At 58.5% G+C, this 11,077-nt stretch overlaps 2 protein-coding genes across 2 annotated transcripts; both read left to right on the top strand.

Moving 5' to 3' along the window:
- The first annotated feature begins 231 nt into the window (after positions 1-231).
- LOC128202329 (uncharacterized) lies at positions 232-7,100 on the top strand. The gene is made up of 2 exons (XM_052902274.1): positions 232-3,643; positions 7,012-7,100. The coding sequence occupies exon 1, from the start codon at positions 909-911 to the stop codon at positions 3,207-3,209; it is 2,301 nt and encodes a 766-aa protein (XP_052758234.1). The 5' UTR covers positions 232-908; the 3' UTR covers positions 3,210-3,643; positions 7,012-7,100.
- Positions 7,101-7,537: 437 nt separating this feature from the next.
- Positions 7,538-9,806, top strand: LOC128202330 (uncharacterized). Its single transcript, XM_052902287.1, has 2 exons — positions 7,538-7,974; positions 8,090-9,806. Exons 1-2 carry the CDS (start codon positions 7,538-7,540, stop codon positions 9,804-9,806), a joined length of 2,154 nt encoding a protein of 717 aa, XP_052758247.1.
- Positions 9,807-11,077: the final 1,271 nt, after the last annotated feature.

Genomic DNA, 11,077 nt, shown 5'->3' with positions numbered 1-11,077 from the left:
TTGCGGAAGCGCACCCAGGCCACCGGTGCTAAGGCGCGGAGAGGAATACCGGGGGGTTTTTAGTGGGTAAGAATCCCACAGTACCCATCGTCATCCCGCTGGCGGTGGGTCTCTTTCTGAAGATTTTCCCCTCGTTAAAAAAAAAAAAAAAAAAAAAAAAAAAAGGTTCGGTTAGGTTAGGTTAGGTTAGGTTAGGTTAGGTTAGGTTAGGTTAGGTTAGGTTAGGTTGGGGTGGGGTGCTGGGTCGGAAAACCTCCAAGAGTGCCCTGGCTCATTGTACGGTCACTTGTCCTGGTGCGGATACGTCCGGCGGGAACGGTGGCTGACAATGGCTGGGGCCTGGTGCATCCTGGGCAACGGCGGTAAGTGACTTCTCGCTATTTAGAGATCTCACTTACCGACGGCTAATATTCCGACAGAGGTGGTGAGCGGCGAGCCCAAGTTATGGGGTTTGTCGTGTTTTTGTTGGGGGCGGGTTTTGTTCCGCGACTTCTCGTAGTGGGAGTGGTCGGCGGGCCCGGTGAGTGCTTCGTTGCGCAGCCGGGCTGGTTTCAGTGCCACCGCCGAAAAACCGTAATCCCTCGCGGAGGTGTGGTCATGTTTCGCACCCGAGTGAGGGGACGGGGGCCTTGGCTTAACCGCCTGGGCCGCGAGGAGTAAACCTCTATAAAAATCCTCTTGTGTAAGCTTCGGTGCCTGGCGATGCATAGTTCGTTGTGCGGTGCACGCTACCGGACATTAAAAGTTCGGTTAGCGTGTTCTGTGCTGCGGGCGGGTCGGTGGAGTATCATCGGCCGCAAGGGCACCAACCTCGGGGTATCTGCCGCACCCCGTTGTATGTAGGCCGCACGCAGAAGCAGGGGCTCCCCTGCGTGTGAAACCTTTCCCCCATACTCGTGGGAACAAGTATGGATATGTCAAAAACAAAACCCAAAATTGATGTCGTGTCCGAGAAGGACGGTGAGAAGTCGGTGCCCGCGAAGGGCGGAGAGAAGTCGGTGCCCGTGAAGGGCGGTGTTAGTAAAAAGAAGTCGGAAGTGGAGGTTCTGAAAGAGTGCTCCGTTGTACTGGGCGAGGATGTTGTGGAGTTAGGTCGCCGTCGCACTCGTCACAGCTTGTTGAGGGCGGTTGCGGGCGAGACCGACTGCGGGTCTTCGCGGTCGAGCTTGTGCGCATCCCCAATTGATGAAGGCATGGAGACGGAGCAGTTGCCGTCCACATCTGGACTACGCTCCTGGCGCAAAAGGCGTCTCAACGAGTCCGATACGGACTCCACGGTCGAGGATGAGGGCGATGTCCAATCCGTCCGCAAAAGGTCCGGCAGCCCTAGAGTGGGATCGAGAGCCAGTTCGATCGCTAGAAAGAAGGAGGAGTGTCGGCAATTCACATACCGATTTTTCGAAGATGAAGGGACAGCCGCTGGCAAATCTGGTCTGCCCCCAGTGACGGTCTTAGATTATCACGAGAGTGATTTCTTTTCTTCCGGAGATGAGGAGTCAGACAAACCGACGGAGCTGGACAGGCCGACGGCATCTGGCGCCACTGCCACCGCTGCCGCCGGTGACAAGAACAAAGTGGCCGAGGAGGTACTCCATAGGGCGAAACTTCTCGTCCATCGGCAAGCGGATGCTCTTAGCGACGTCGTTAAGAAGGCGGGAAATCTCAAAGGGACCACCATAAGGACCCTGAAAGAGGGTTTGGCCGGGATCACACAGGTTGTGGACACCTTGGAGGGGGATCTATTTCCGACGTCGGTCTCTCCACTGGTCTCAAAGAACCTGAGACTTGAGCAGGAAGTCGAGTACCTGCGTCGGCAGTTGGCCGAGGCTCGTGCTGCCAAGCCAGCTGCCAAGCCAGCGGCCCAGGCCGGTATCTCGGCAGACGGTGTTCCTGTTGTAGGAAGTGATGCGAGCGCATTCCGTGCTCAAATAATGAGAGATGTCGGCGGCATCGTCCGCCAAATGGTAGGGACATTTATGAAAGAGGTGAGAGAAATGATCTCAATTCGCCCCCCTCCAGAGAAGGTGTCGTCCTCGTCTGCGGTCTCCACGCAAACTTTGCCCGAGGCCGGGACAATGGCGTCAGATGTGCCCGACACCCCTAGAGTCGGCGACCGGGGTTCTCTTCCCCAGTCAGAAACGGGTCGGGCCAAGAAGAAGAAGGCGAAGAAGACGCCCGTCACACCGGCGCCCTCTGGACAGCCCGAGCCGGTGGCTTCGACCTCCGCTCAAACGTCTGTGCAGTCGACCGCGTCCTCCTGGGCGACGGTCGTAAAAGGAAAACGGGGCAAGACCGTCAGTGTTCCCGAAGGGCAGCCTGTGGCTGCGAACCCTCCGGTGACGAAAGCCGGTTCGGCCCCCTCGAAGAAGGCAAAGAAGACGAGCGCACCCTCGCCTTCTAAACTGAAACCGCCTCGCTCCGCGGCGGTGATTATTACGTTGGACCCGGAGGCGGAAAGGGAGGGTGTCGCGTATGCGAATGTCTTTGCGGAGGCCAAGAGAAGGATCGATCTCCGCGCATTGGGGATCGAAGATATGCGGTTTCGCACCGCGATCACCGGCGGTAAGGTCCTAGAGGTCCCAGGTGCTGATGGCGCGGAGAAGGCCGACGTTCTGGCGTCGAAGCTCCGGGAGTTCATCCCGGAGAATATGGCCAAAATCTCCAGGCCCGTAAAGTCCGCGGAGATGCGGATATCGGGCCTGGACGACAGTGTTACGTCGGAGGAAGTGGCCGCTGCGGTTGCCCGGGAGGGTGGCTGTCAGGTGGACCAAGTGCGAGTCGGAGAGGTTCGACGTACTAGATCTGGGGTGGGCACTTGCTGGGTTAAAGCTCCATTGCAAGTTGTTAAGAAGATGACGGTCGCCGGCCGAGTTCGTATAGGCTGGGTTTCGGCGAAAGCAGAGCTCCTGCGGCAGAGGCCGCTTCGGTGCTTCCGCTGCTTGGAGGAAGGACATGTGCGGGCATCCTGCAGTCATGAGCAGGACCGCAGCGGTCTATGTTACCGCTGCGGAAACGAAGGCCATAAGGCGGCGATGTGCGCGGCCGACCCAAAGTGCGCTGTGTGTTCAGCGCAGGGCCGGCCGTCGGACCATTGGGTGGGGTCCAAGGCCTGCACTCCTCCTAAGAAGCGTAAGAAGCAACCGGTGAAATTGCCGAACCCAGCAGGCCGGGTGAGTGTGGAGGGAGAGGAGATGGAAACGGGCAGGTAGTCCCGCCCTCCTCTCCGGCGATAATTACATCGCCACAGGGCCGGGGTGACGACTGCGGGGGCAGTCCCACCCCACACCAACATGGCCCTGGGAAGTCGCGCGCGCATCCCCGCGCGCTTCCCCTAGACGGGGGTGGGTATTCAACATCTCGTACCCGCCCCAAACTGAGTCGGGGCCCGCGAGCCGGTGCGGGCCAATGCCGTTGGGGATCCCGGTAGATTACGCAAGGGAACCCGGGTTCCCAACATTAAGGCGCGGCGAGGGAATGCCATGTGGTTTTTAGCCGGTAGGAGTCCGGCAGTATTCACACCCTCCCCCGGGGGTGTGTCTCTGCATTACGCATTTTCCAAATTTAAAAAAAAAAAAAAAAAAAAAAAAAAAAAGGTTAGGTTAGGTTAGGTTAGGTTAGGTTAGGTTAGGTTAGGTTAGGTTAGGTTAGGGGGTGCTGGGTCGGAAAACCTCCAAGAGTGCCCTGGCTCATTGTACGGTCACTTGTCCTGGTGCGGATACGTCCGGCGGGAACGGTGGCTGACAATGGCTGGGGCCTGGTGCATCCTGGGCAACGGCGGTAAGTGACTTCTCGCTATTTAGAGATCTCACTTACCGACGGCTAATATTCCGACAGAGGTGGTGAGCGGCGAGCCCAAGTTATGGGGTTTGTCGTGTTTTGTTGGGGGCGGGTTTTGTTCCGCGACTTCTCGTAGTGGGAGTGGTCGGCGGGCCCGGTGAGTGCTTCGTTGCGCAGCCGGGCTGGTTTCAGTGCCACCGCCGAAAAACCGTAATCCCTCGCGGAGGTGTGGTCATGTTTCGCACCCGAGTGAGGGGACGGGGGCCTTGGCTTAACCGCCTGGGCCGCGAGGAGTAAACCTCTATAAAAATCCTCTTGTGTAAGCTTCGGTGCCTGGCGATGCATAGTTCGTTGTGCGGTGCACGCTACCGGACATTAAAAGTTCGGTTAGCGTGTTCTGTGCTGCGGGCGGGTCGGTGGAGTATCATCGGCCGCAAGGGCACCAACCTCGGGGTATCTGCCGCACCCCGTTGTATGTAGGCCGCACGCAGAAGCAGGGGGCTCCCCTGCGTGTGAAACCTTTCCCCCATACTCGTGGGAACAAGTATGGATATGTCAAAAACGAAACCCAAAATTGATGTCGTGTCCGAGAAGGACGGTGAGAAGTCGGTGCCCGCGAAGGGCGGAGAGAAGTCGGTGCCCGTGAAGGGCGGTGTTAGTAAAAAGAAGTCGGAAGTGGAGGTTCTGAAAGAGTGCTCCGTTGTACTGGGCGAGGATGTTGTGGAGTTAGGTCGCCGTCGCACTCGTCACAGCTTGTTGAGGGCGGTTGCGGGCGAGACCGACTGCGGGTCTTCGCGGTCGAGCTTGTGCGCATCCCCAATTGATGAAGGCATGGAGACGGAGCAGTTGCCGTCCACATCTGGACTACGCTCCTGGCGCAAAAGGCGTCTCAACTAGTCCGATACGGACTCCACGGTCGAGGATGAGGGCGATGTCCAATCCGTCCGCAAAAGGTCCGGCAGCCCTAGAGTGGGATCGAGAGCCAGTTCGATCACTAGAAAGAAGGAGGAGTGTCGGCAATTCAGGCATACCGATTTTTCGAAGATGAAGGGAACCGGACGCCGCTGGCAAATCTGGTCTGCCCCCAGTGACGGTCTTAGATTATCACGAGAGTGATTTCTTTTCTTCCGGAGATGAGGAGCAGACAAACCGACGGAGCTGGACAGGCCGACGGCATCTGGCGCCACTACCACCGCTGCCGCCGGTGACAATAACAAAGTGGCCGAGGAGGTAATCCGCAGGGCGAAACTTCTCGTCCATCGGCAAGCGGATGCTCTTAGCGACGTCGTTAAGAAGGCGGGAAATCTCAAAGGGACCACCATAAGGACCCTGAAAGAGGGTTTGGCCGGGATCACACAGGTTGTGGACACCTTGGAGGGGGATCTATTTCCGACGTCGGTCTCTCCACTGGTCTCAAAGAACCTGAGACTTGAGCAGGAAGTCGAGTACCTGCGTCGGCAGTTGGCCGAGGCTCGTGCTGCCAAGCCAGCTGCCAAGCCAGCGGCCCAGGCCGGTATCTCGGCAGACGGTGTTCCTGTTGTAGGAAGTGATGCGAGCGCATTCCGTGCTCAAATAATGAGAGATGTCGGCGGCATCGTCCGCCAAATGGTAGGGACATTTATGAAAGAGGTGAGAGAAATGATCTCCATTCGCCCTCCTCCAGAGAAGGTGTCGTCCTCGTCTGCGGTCTCCACGCAAACTTTGCCCGAGGCCGGGACAATGGCGTCAGATGTGCCCGACACCCCTAGAGTCGGCGACCGGGGTTCTGTTCCCCAGTCAGAAACGGGTCGGGCCAAGAAGAAGAAGGCGAAGAAGACGCCCGTCACACCGGCGCCCTCTGGACAGCCCGAGCCGGTGGCTTCGACCTCCGCTCAAACGTCTGTGCAGCCGACCGCGTCCTCCTGGGCGACGGTCGTAAAAGGAAAACGGGGCAAGACCGTCAGTGTTCCCGAAGGGCAGCCTGTGGCTGCGAACCCTCCGGTGACGAAAGCCGGTTCGGCCCCCTCGAAGAAGGCAAAGAAGACGAGCGCACCCTCGCCTTCTAAACTGAAACCGCCTCGCTCCGCGGCGGTGATTATTACGTTGGACCCGGAGGCGGAAAGGGAGGGTGTCGCGTATGCGAATGTCCTTGCGGAGGCCAAGAGAAGGATCGATCTCCGCGCATTGGGGATCGAAGATATGCGGTTTCGCACCGCGATCACCGGCGGTAAGGTCCTAGAGGTCCCAGGTGCTGATGGCGCGGAGAAGGCCGACGTTCTGGCGTCGAAGCTCCGGGAGTTCATCCCGGAGAATATGGCCAAAATCTCCAGGCCCGTAAAGTCCGCGGAGATGCGGATATCGGGCCTGGACGACAGTGTTACGTCGGAGGAAGTGGCCGCTGCGGTTGCCCGGGAGGGCGGCTGTCAGGTGGACCAAGTGCGAGTCGGAGAGGTTCGACGTACTAGATCTGGGGTGGGCACTTGCTGGGTTAAAGGTCCGTTGCAAGTCGTTAAGAAGATGACGGTCGCCGGCCGAGTTCGTATAGGCTGGGTTTCGGCGAAAGCAGAGCTCCTGCGGCAGAGGCCGCTTCGGTGCTTCCGCTGCTTGGAGGAAGGACATGTGCGGGCATCCTGCAGTCATGAGCAGGACCGCAGCGGTCTATGTTACCGCTGCGGAAACGAAGGCCATAAGGCGGCGATGTGCGCGGCCGACCCAAAGTGCGCTGTGTGTTCAGCGCAGGGCCGGCCGTCGGACCATTGGGTGGGGTCCAAGGCCTGCACTCCTCCTAAGAAGCGTAAGAAGCAACCGGTGAAATTGCCGAACCCAGCAGGCCGGGTGAGTGTGGAGGGAGAGGAGATGGAAACGGGCAGGTAGTCCCGCCCTCCTCTCCGGCGATAATTACATCGCCACAGGGCCGGGGTGACGACTGCGGGGGCAGTCCCACCCCATACCAACATGGCCCTGGGAAGTCGCGCGCGCATCCCCGCGCGCTTCCCCTAGACGGGGGTGGGTATTCAACATCTCGTACCCGCCCCAAACTGAGTCGGGGCCCGCGAGCCGGTGCGGGCCAACGCCGTTGGGGATCCCGGTGGACTACGCAAGGGAACCCGGGTCCCCAACACAAAGGCGCGGCGAGGGAATGCCATGTGGTTTTTAGCCGGTAGGAGTCCGGCAGTATTCACACCCTCCCCCGGGGGTGTGTCTCTGCATGACGCATTTTCCACATGTAAAAAAAAAAAAAAAAAAAAAAAAAAGGTTAGGTTAGGTTAGGTTAGGTTAGGTTAGGTTAGGTTAGGTTAGGTTAGGTTAGGTTAGGTTAGGTTAGGTTAGGTTAGGTTAGGTTAGGTGAGGGTCATGTTTCGCACCCGAGTGAGGGGACGGGGGCCTTGGCTTAACCGCCTGGGCCGCGAGGAGTAAACCTCTATAAAAATCCTCTTGTGTAAGCTTCGGTGCCTGGCGATGCATAGTTCGTTGTGCGGTGCACGCTACCGGACATCAAAAGTTCGGTTAGCGTGTTCTGTGCTGCGGGCGGGTCGGTGGAGTATCATCGGCCGCAAGGGCACCAACCTCGGGGTATCTGCCGCACCCCGTTGTATGTAGGCCGCACGCAGAAGCAGGGGGCTCCCCTGCGTGTGAAACCTTTCCCCCATACTCGTGGGAACAAGTATGGATATGTCAAAAACAAAACCCAAAATTGATGTCGTGTCCGAGAAGGACGGTGAGAAGTCGGTGCCCGCGAAGGGCGGAGAGAAGTCGGTGCCCGTGAAGGGCAAGTCATGATATGTCAAAAACAAACCCAAAATTGATGTCCCTTGGGAAGGACCGATGTGCCCGCGAAGGGCTGGAGCGAGAAGTCGTTAGTAAAAAGAAGTCGGAAGTGGAGGTTCTGAAAGAGTGCTCCGTTGTACTGGGCGAGGATGTTGTGGAGTTAGGTCGCCGTCGCACTCGTCACAGCTTGTTGAGGGCGGTTGCGGGCGAGACCGACTGCGGGTCTTCGCGGTCGAGCTTGTGCGCATCCCCAATTGATGAAGGCATGGAGACGGAGCAGTTGCCGTCCACATCTGGACTACGCTCCTGGCGCAAAAGGCGTCTCCACGAGTCCGATACGGACTCCACGGTCGAGGATGAGGGCGATGTCCAATCCGTCCGCAAAAGGTCCGGCAGCCCTAGAGTGGGATCGAGAGCCAGTTCGATCACTAGAAAGAAGGAGGAGTGTCGGCAATTCACATACCGATTTTTCGAAGATGAAGGGACAGCCGCTGGCAAATCTGGTCTGCCCCCAGTGACGGTCTTAGATTATCACGAGAGTGATTTCTTTTCTTCCGGGGATGAGGAGCGTCAGACAAACCGACGGAGTGGACAGGCCGACGGCATCTGGCGCCACTGCCACCGCTGCCGCCGGTGACAAGAACAAAGTGGCCGAGGAGGTACTCCATAGGGCGAAACTTCTCGTCCATCGGCAAGCGGATGCTCTTAGCGACGTCGTTAAGAAGGCGGGAAATCTCAAAGGGACCACCATAAGGACCCTGAAAGAGGGTTTGGCCGGGATCACACAGGTTGTGGACACCTTGGAGGGGGATCTATTTCCGACGTCGGTCTCTCCACTGGTCTCAAAGAACCTGAGACTTGAGCAGGAAGTCGAGTACCTGCGTCGGCAGTTGGCCGAGGCTCGTGCTGCCAAGCCAGCTGCCAAGCCAGCGGCCCAGGCCGGTATCTCGGCAGACGGTGTTCCTGTTGTAGGAAGTGATGCGAGCGCATTCCGTGCTCAAATAATGAGAGATGTCGGCGGCATCGTCCGCCAAATGGTAGGGACATTTATGAAAGAGGTGAGAGAAATGATCTCCATTCGCCCCCCTCCAGAGAAGGTGTCGTCCTCGTCTGCGGTCTCCACGCAAACTTTGCCAGAGGCCGGAACAATGGCGTCAGATGTGCCCGACACCCCTAGAGTCGGCGACCGGGGTTCTCTTCCCCAGTCAGAAACGGGTCGGGCCAAGAAGAAGAAGGCGAAGAAGACGCCCGTCACACCGGCGCCCTCTGGACAGCCCGAGCCGGTGGCTTCGACCTCCGCTCAAACGTCTGTGCAGTCGACCGCGTCCTCCTGGGCGACGGTCGTAAAAGGAAAACGGGGCAAGACCGTCAGTGTTCCCGAAGGGCAGCCTGTGGCTGCCAACCCTCCGGTGACGAAAGCCGGTTCGGCCCCCTCGAAGAAGGCAAAGAAGACGAGCGCACCCTCGCCTTCTAAACTGAAACCGCCTCGCTCCGCGGCGGTTATTATTACGTTGGACCCGGAGGCGGAAAGGGAGGGTGTCGCGTATGCGAATGTCCTTGCGGAGGCCAAGAGAAGGATCGATCTCCGCGCATTGGGGATCGAAGATATGCGGTTTCGCACCGCGATCACCGGCGGTAAGGTTCTAGAGGTTCCAGGTGCTGATGGCGCGGAGAAGGCCGACGTTCTGGCGTCGAAGCTCCGGGAGTTCATCCCGGAGAATATGGCCAAAATCTCCAGGCCCGTAAAGTCCGCGGAGATGCGGATATCGGGCCTGGACGACAGTGTTACGTCGGAGGAAGTGGCCGCTGCGGTTGCCCGGGAGGGCGGCTGTCAGGTGGACCAAGTGCGAGTCGGAGAGGTTCGACGTACTAGATCTGGGGTGGGCACTTGCTGGGTTAAAGCTCCATTGCAAGCAGTTAAGAAGATGACGGTCGCCGGCCGAGTTCGTATAGGCTGGGTTTCGGCGAAAGCAGAGCTCCTGCGGCAGAGGCCGCTTCGGTGCTTCCGCTGCTTGGAGGAAGGACATGTGCGGGCATCCTGCAGTCATGAGCAGGACCGCAGCGGTCTATGTTACCGCTGCGGAAACGAAGGCCATAAGGCGGCGATGTGCGCGGCCGACCCAAAGTGCGCTGTGTGTTCAGCGCAGGGCCGGCCGTCGGACCATTGGGTGGGGTCCAAGGCCTGCACTCCTCCTAAGAAGCGTAAGAAGCAACCGGTGAAATTGCCGAACCCAGCAGGCCGGGTGAGTGTGGAGGGAGAGGAGATGGAAACGGGCAGGTAGTCCCGCCCTCCTCTCCGGCGATAATTACATCGCCACAGGGCCGGGGTGACGACTGCGGGGGCAGTCCCACCCCATACCAACATGGCCCTGGGAAGTCGCGCGCGCATCCCCGCGCGCTTCCCCTAGACGGGGGTGGGTATTCAACATCTCGTACCCGCCCCAAACTGAGTCGGGGCCCGCGAGCCGGTGCGGGCCAACGCCGTTGGGATCCCGGTGGACTACGCAAGGGAACCCGGGTCCCCAACACAAAGGCGCGGCGAGGGAATGCCATGTGGTTTTTAGCCGGTAGGAGTCCGGCAGTATTCACACCCTCCCCCGGGGGTGTGTCTCTGCATGACGCATTTTCCACATGTAAAAAAAAAAAAAAAAAAAAAAAAAAGGTTAGGTTAGGTTAGGTTAGGTTAGGTTAGGTTAGGTTAGGTTAGGTTAGGTTAGGTTAGGTTAGGTGGGGTGCTGGGTCGGAAAACCTCCAAGAGTGCCCTGGCTCATTGTACGGTCACTTGTCCTGGTGCGGATACGTCCGGCGGGAACGGTGGCTGACAATGGCTGGGGCCTGGTGCATCCTGGGCAACGGCGGTAAGTGACTTCTCGCTATTTAGAGATCTCACTTACCGACGGCTAATATTCCGACAGAGGTGGTGAGCGGCGAGCCCAAGTTATGGGGTTTGTCGTGTTTTCGTTGGGGGCGGGTTTTGTTCCGCGACTTCTCGTAGTGGGAGTTGTCGGCGGGCCCGGTGAGTGCTTCGTTGCGCAATCGGGCTGGTTTCAGTGCCACCGCCGAAAAACCGTAATCCCTCGCGAAGGTGTGGTCATGTTTCGCACCGGAGTGAGGGGACGGGGGCCTTGGCTTAATCGCCTGGGCCGCGAGGAGTAAACCTCTATAAAAATCCTCTTGTGTAAGCTTCGGTGCCTGGCGATGCATAGTTCGTTGTGCGGTGCACGCTACCGGACATCATAAGTTCGGTTAGCGTGTTCTGTGCCGCGGGCGGGTCGGTGGAGTATCATCGGCCGCAAGGGCACCAACCTCGGGGTATCTGCCGCACCCCGTTGTATGTAGGCCGCACGCAGAAGCAGGGGGCTCCCCTGCGTGTGAAACCTTTCCCCCATACTCGTGGGAACAAGTATGGAAATATCAAAAACAAAAACAAAACCCAAAATTGATGTCGTGTCTGAGAAGGACGGTGAGAAAGTAGTGCCTGAGAAGGGCGGAGAGAAGTTGGTGCCTGAGAAGGGCGTAGAAAGTAAGAAGTCGGGGCTAGAACTCCTGAAAG

The sequence above is a fragment of the Galleria mellonella genome, unplaced genomic scaffold, assembly GCF_026898425.1.
Source record: "Galleria mellonella isolate WM207_F2 unplaced genomic scaffold, CSIRO_AGI_GalMel_v1 utg8921, whole genome shotgun sequence".
In the NCBI taxonomy this organism is placed as follows: Eukaryota; Metazoa; Arthropoda; class Insecta; order Lepidoptera; family Pyralidae; genus Galleria; species Galleria mellonella.
The sequence above is the reverse complement of the archived record's forward strand: the minus strand, read 5'-3'. Positions and strand labels throughout refer to the sequence as shown.

What these genes read in the sequence shown, in the direction of transcription:
- LOC128202329 (XM_052902274.1), top strand. Translation starts at nt 909, where the DNA reads ATGGATATGTCAAAAACAAAACCCAAAATTGATGTCGTGTCCGAGAAG.
- LOC128202330 (XM_052902287.1), top strand. Translation starts at nt 7,538, where the DNA reads ATGTCAAAAACAAACCCAAAATTGATGTCCCTTGGGAAGGACCGATGT. An exon ending in AGAAAGAAGGAGGAGTGTCG is followed by an intron (nt 7,975 to 8,089) that starts GCAATTCACATA and finishes TCCGGGGATGAG; the next exon opens with GAGCGTCAGACAAACCGACG.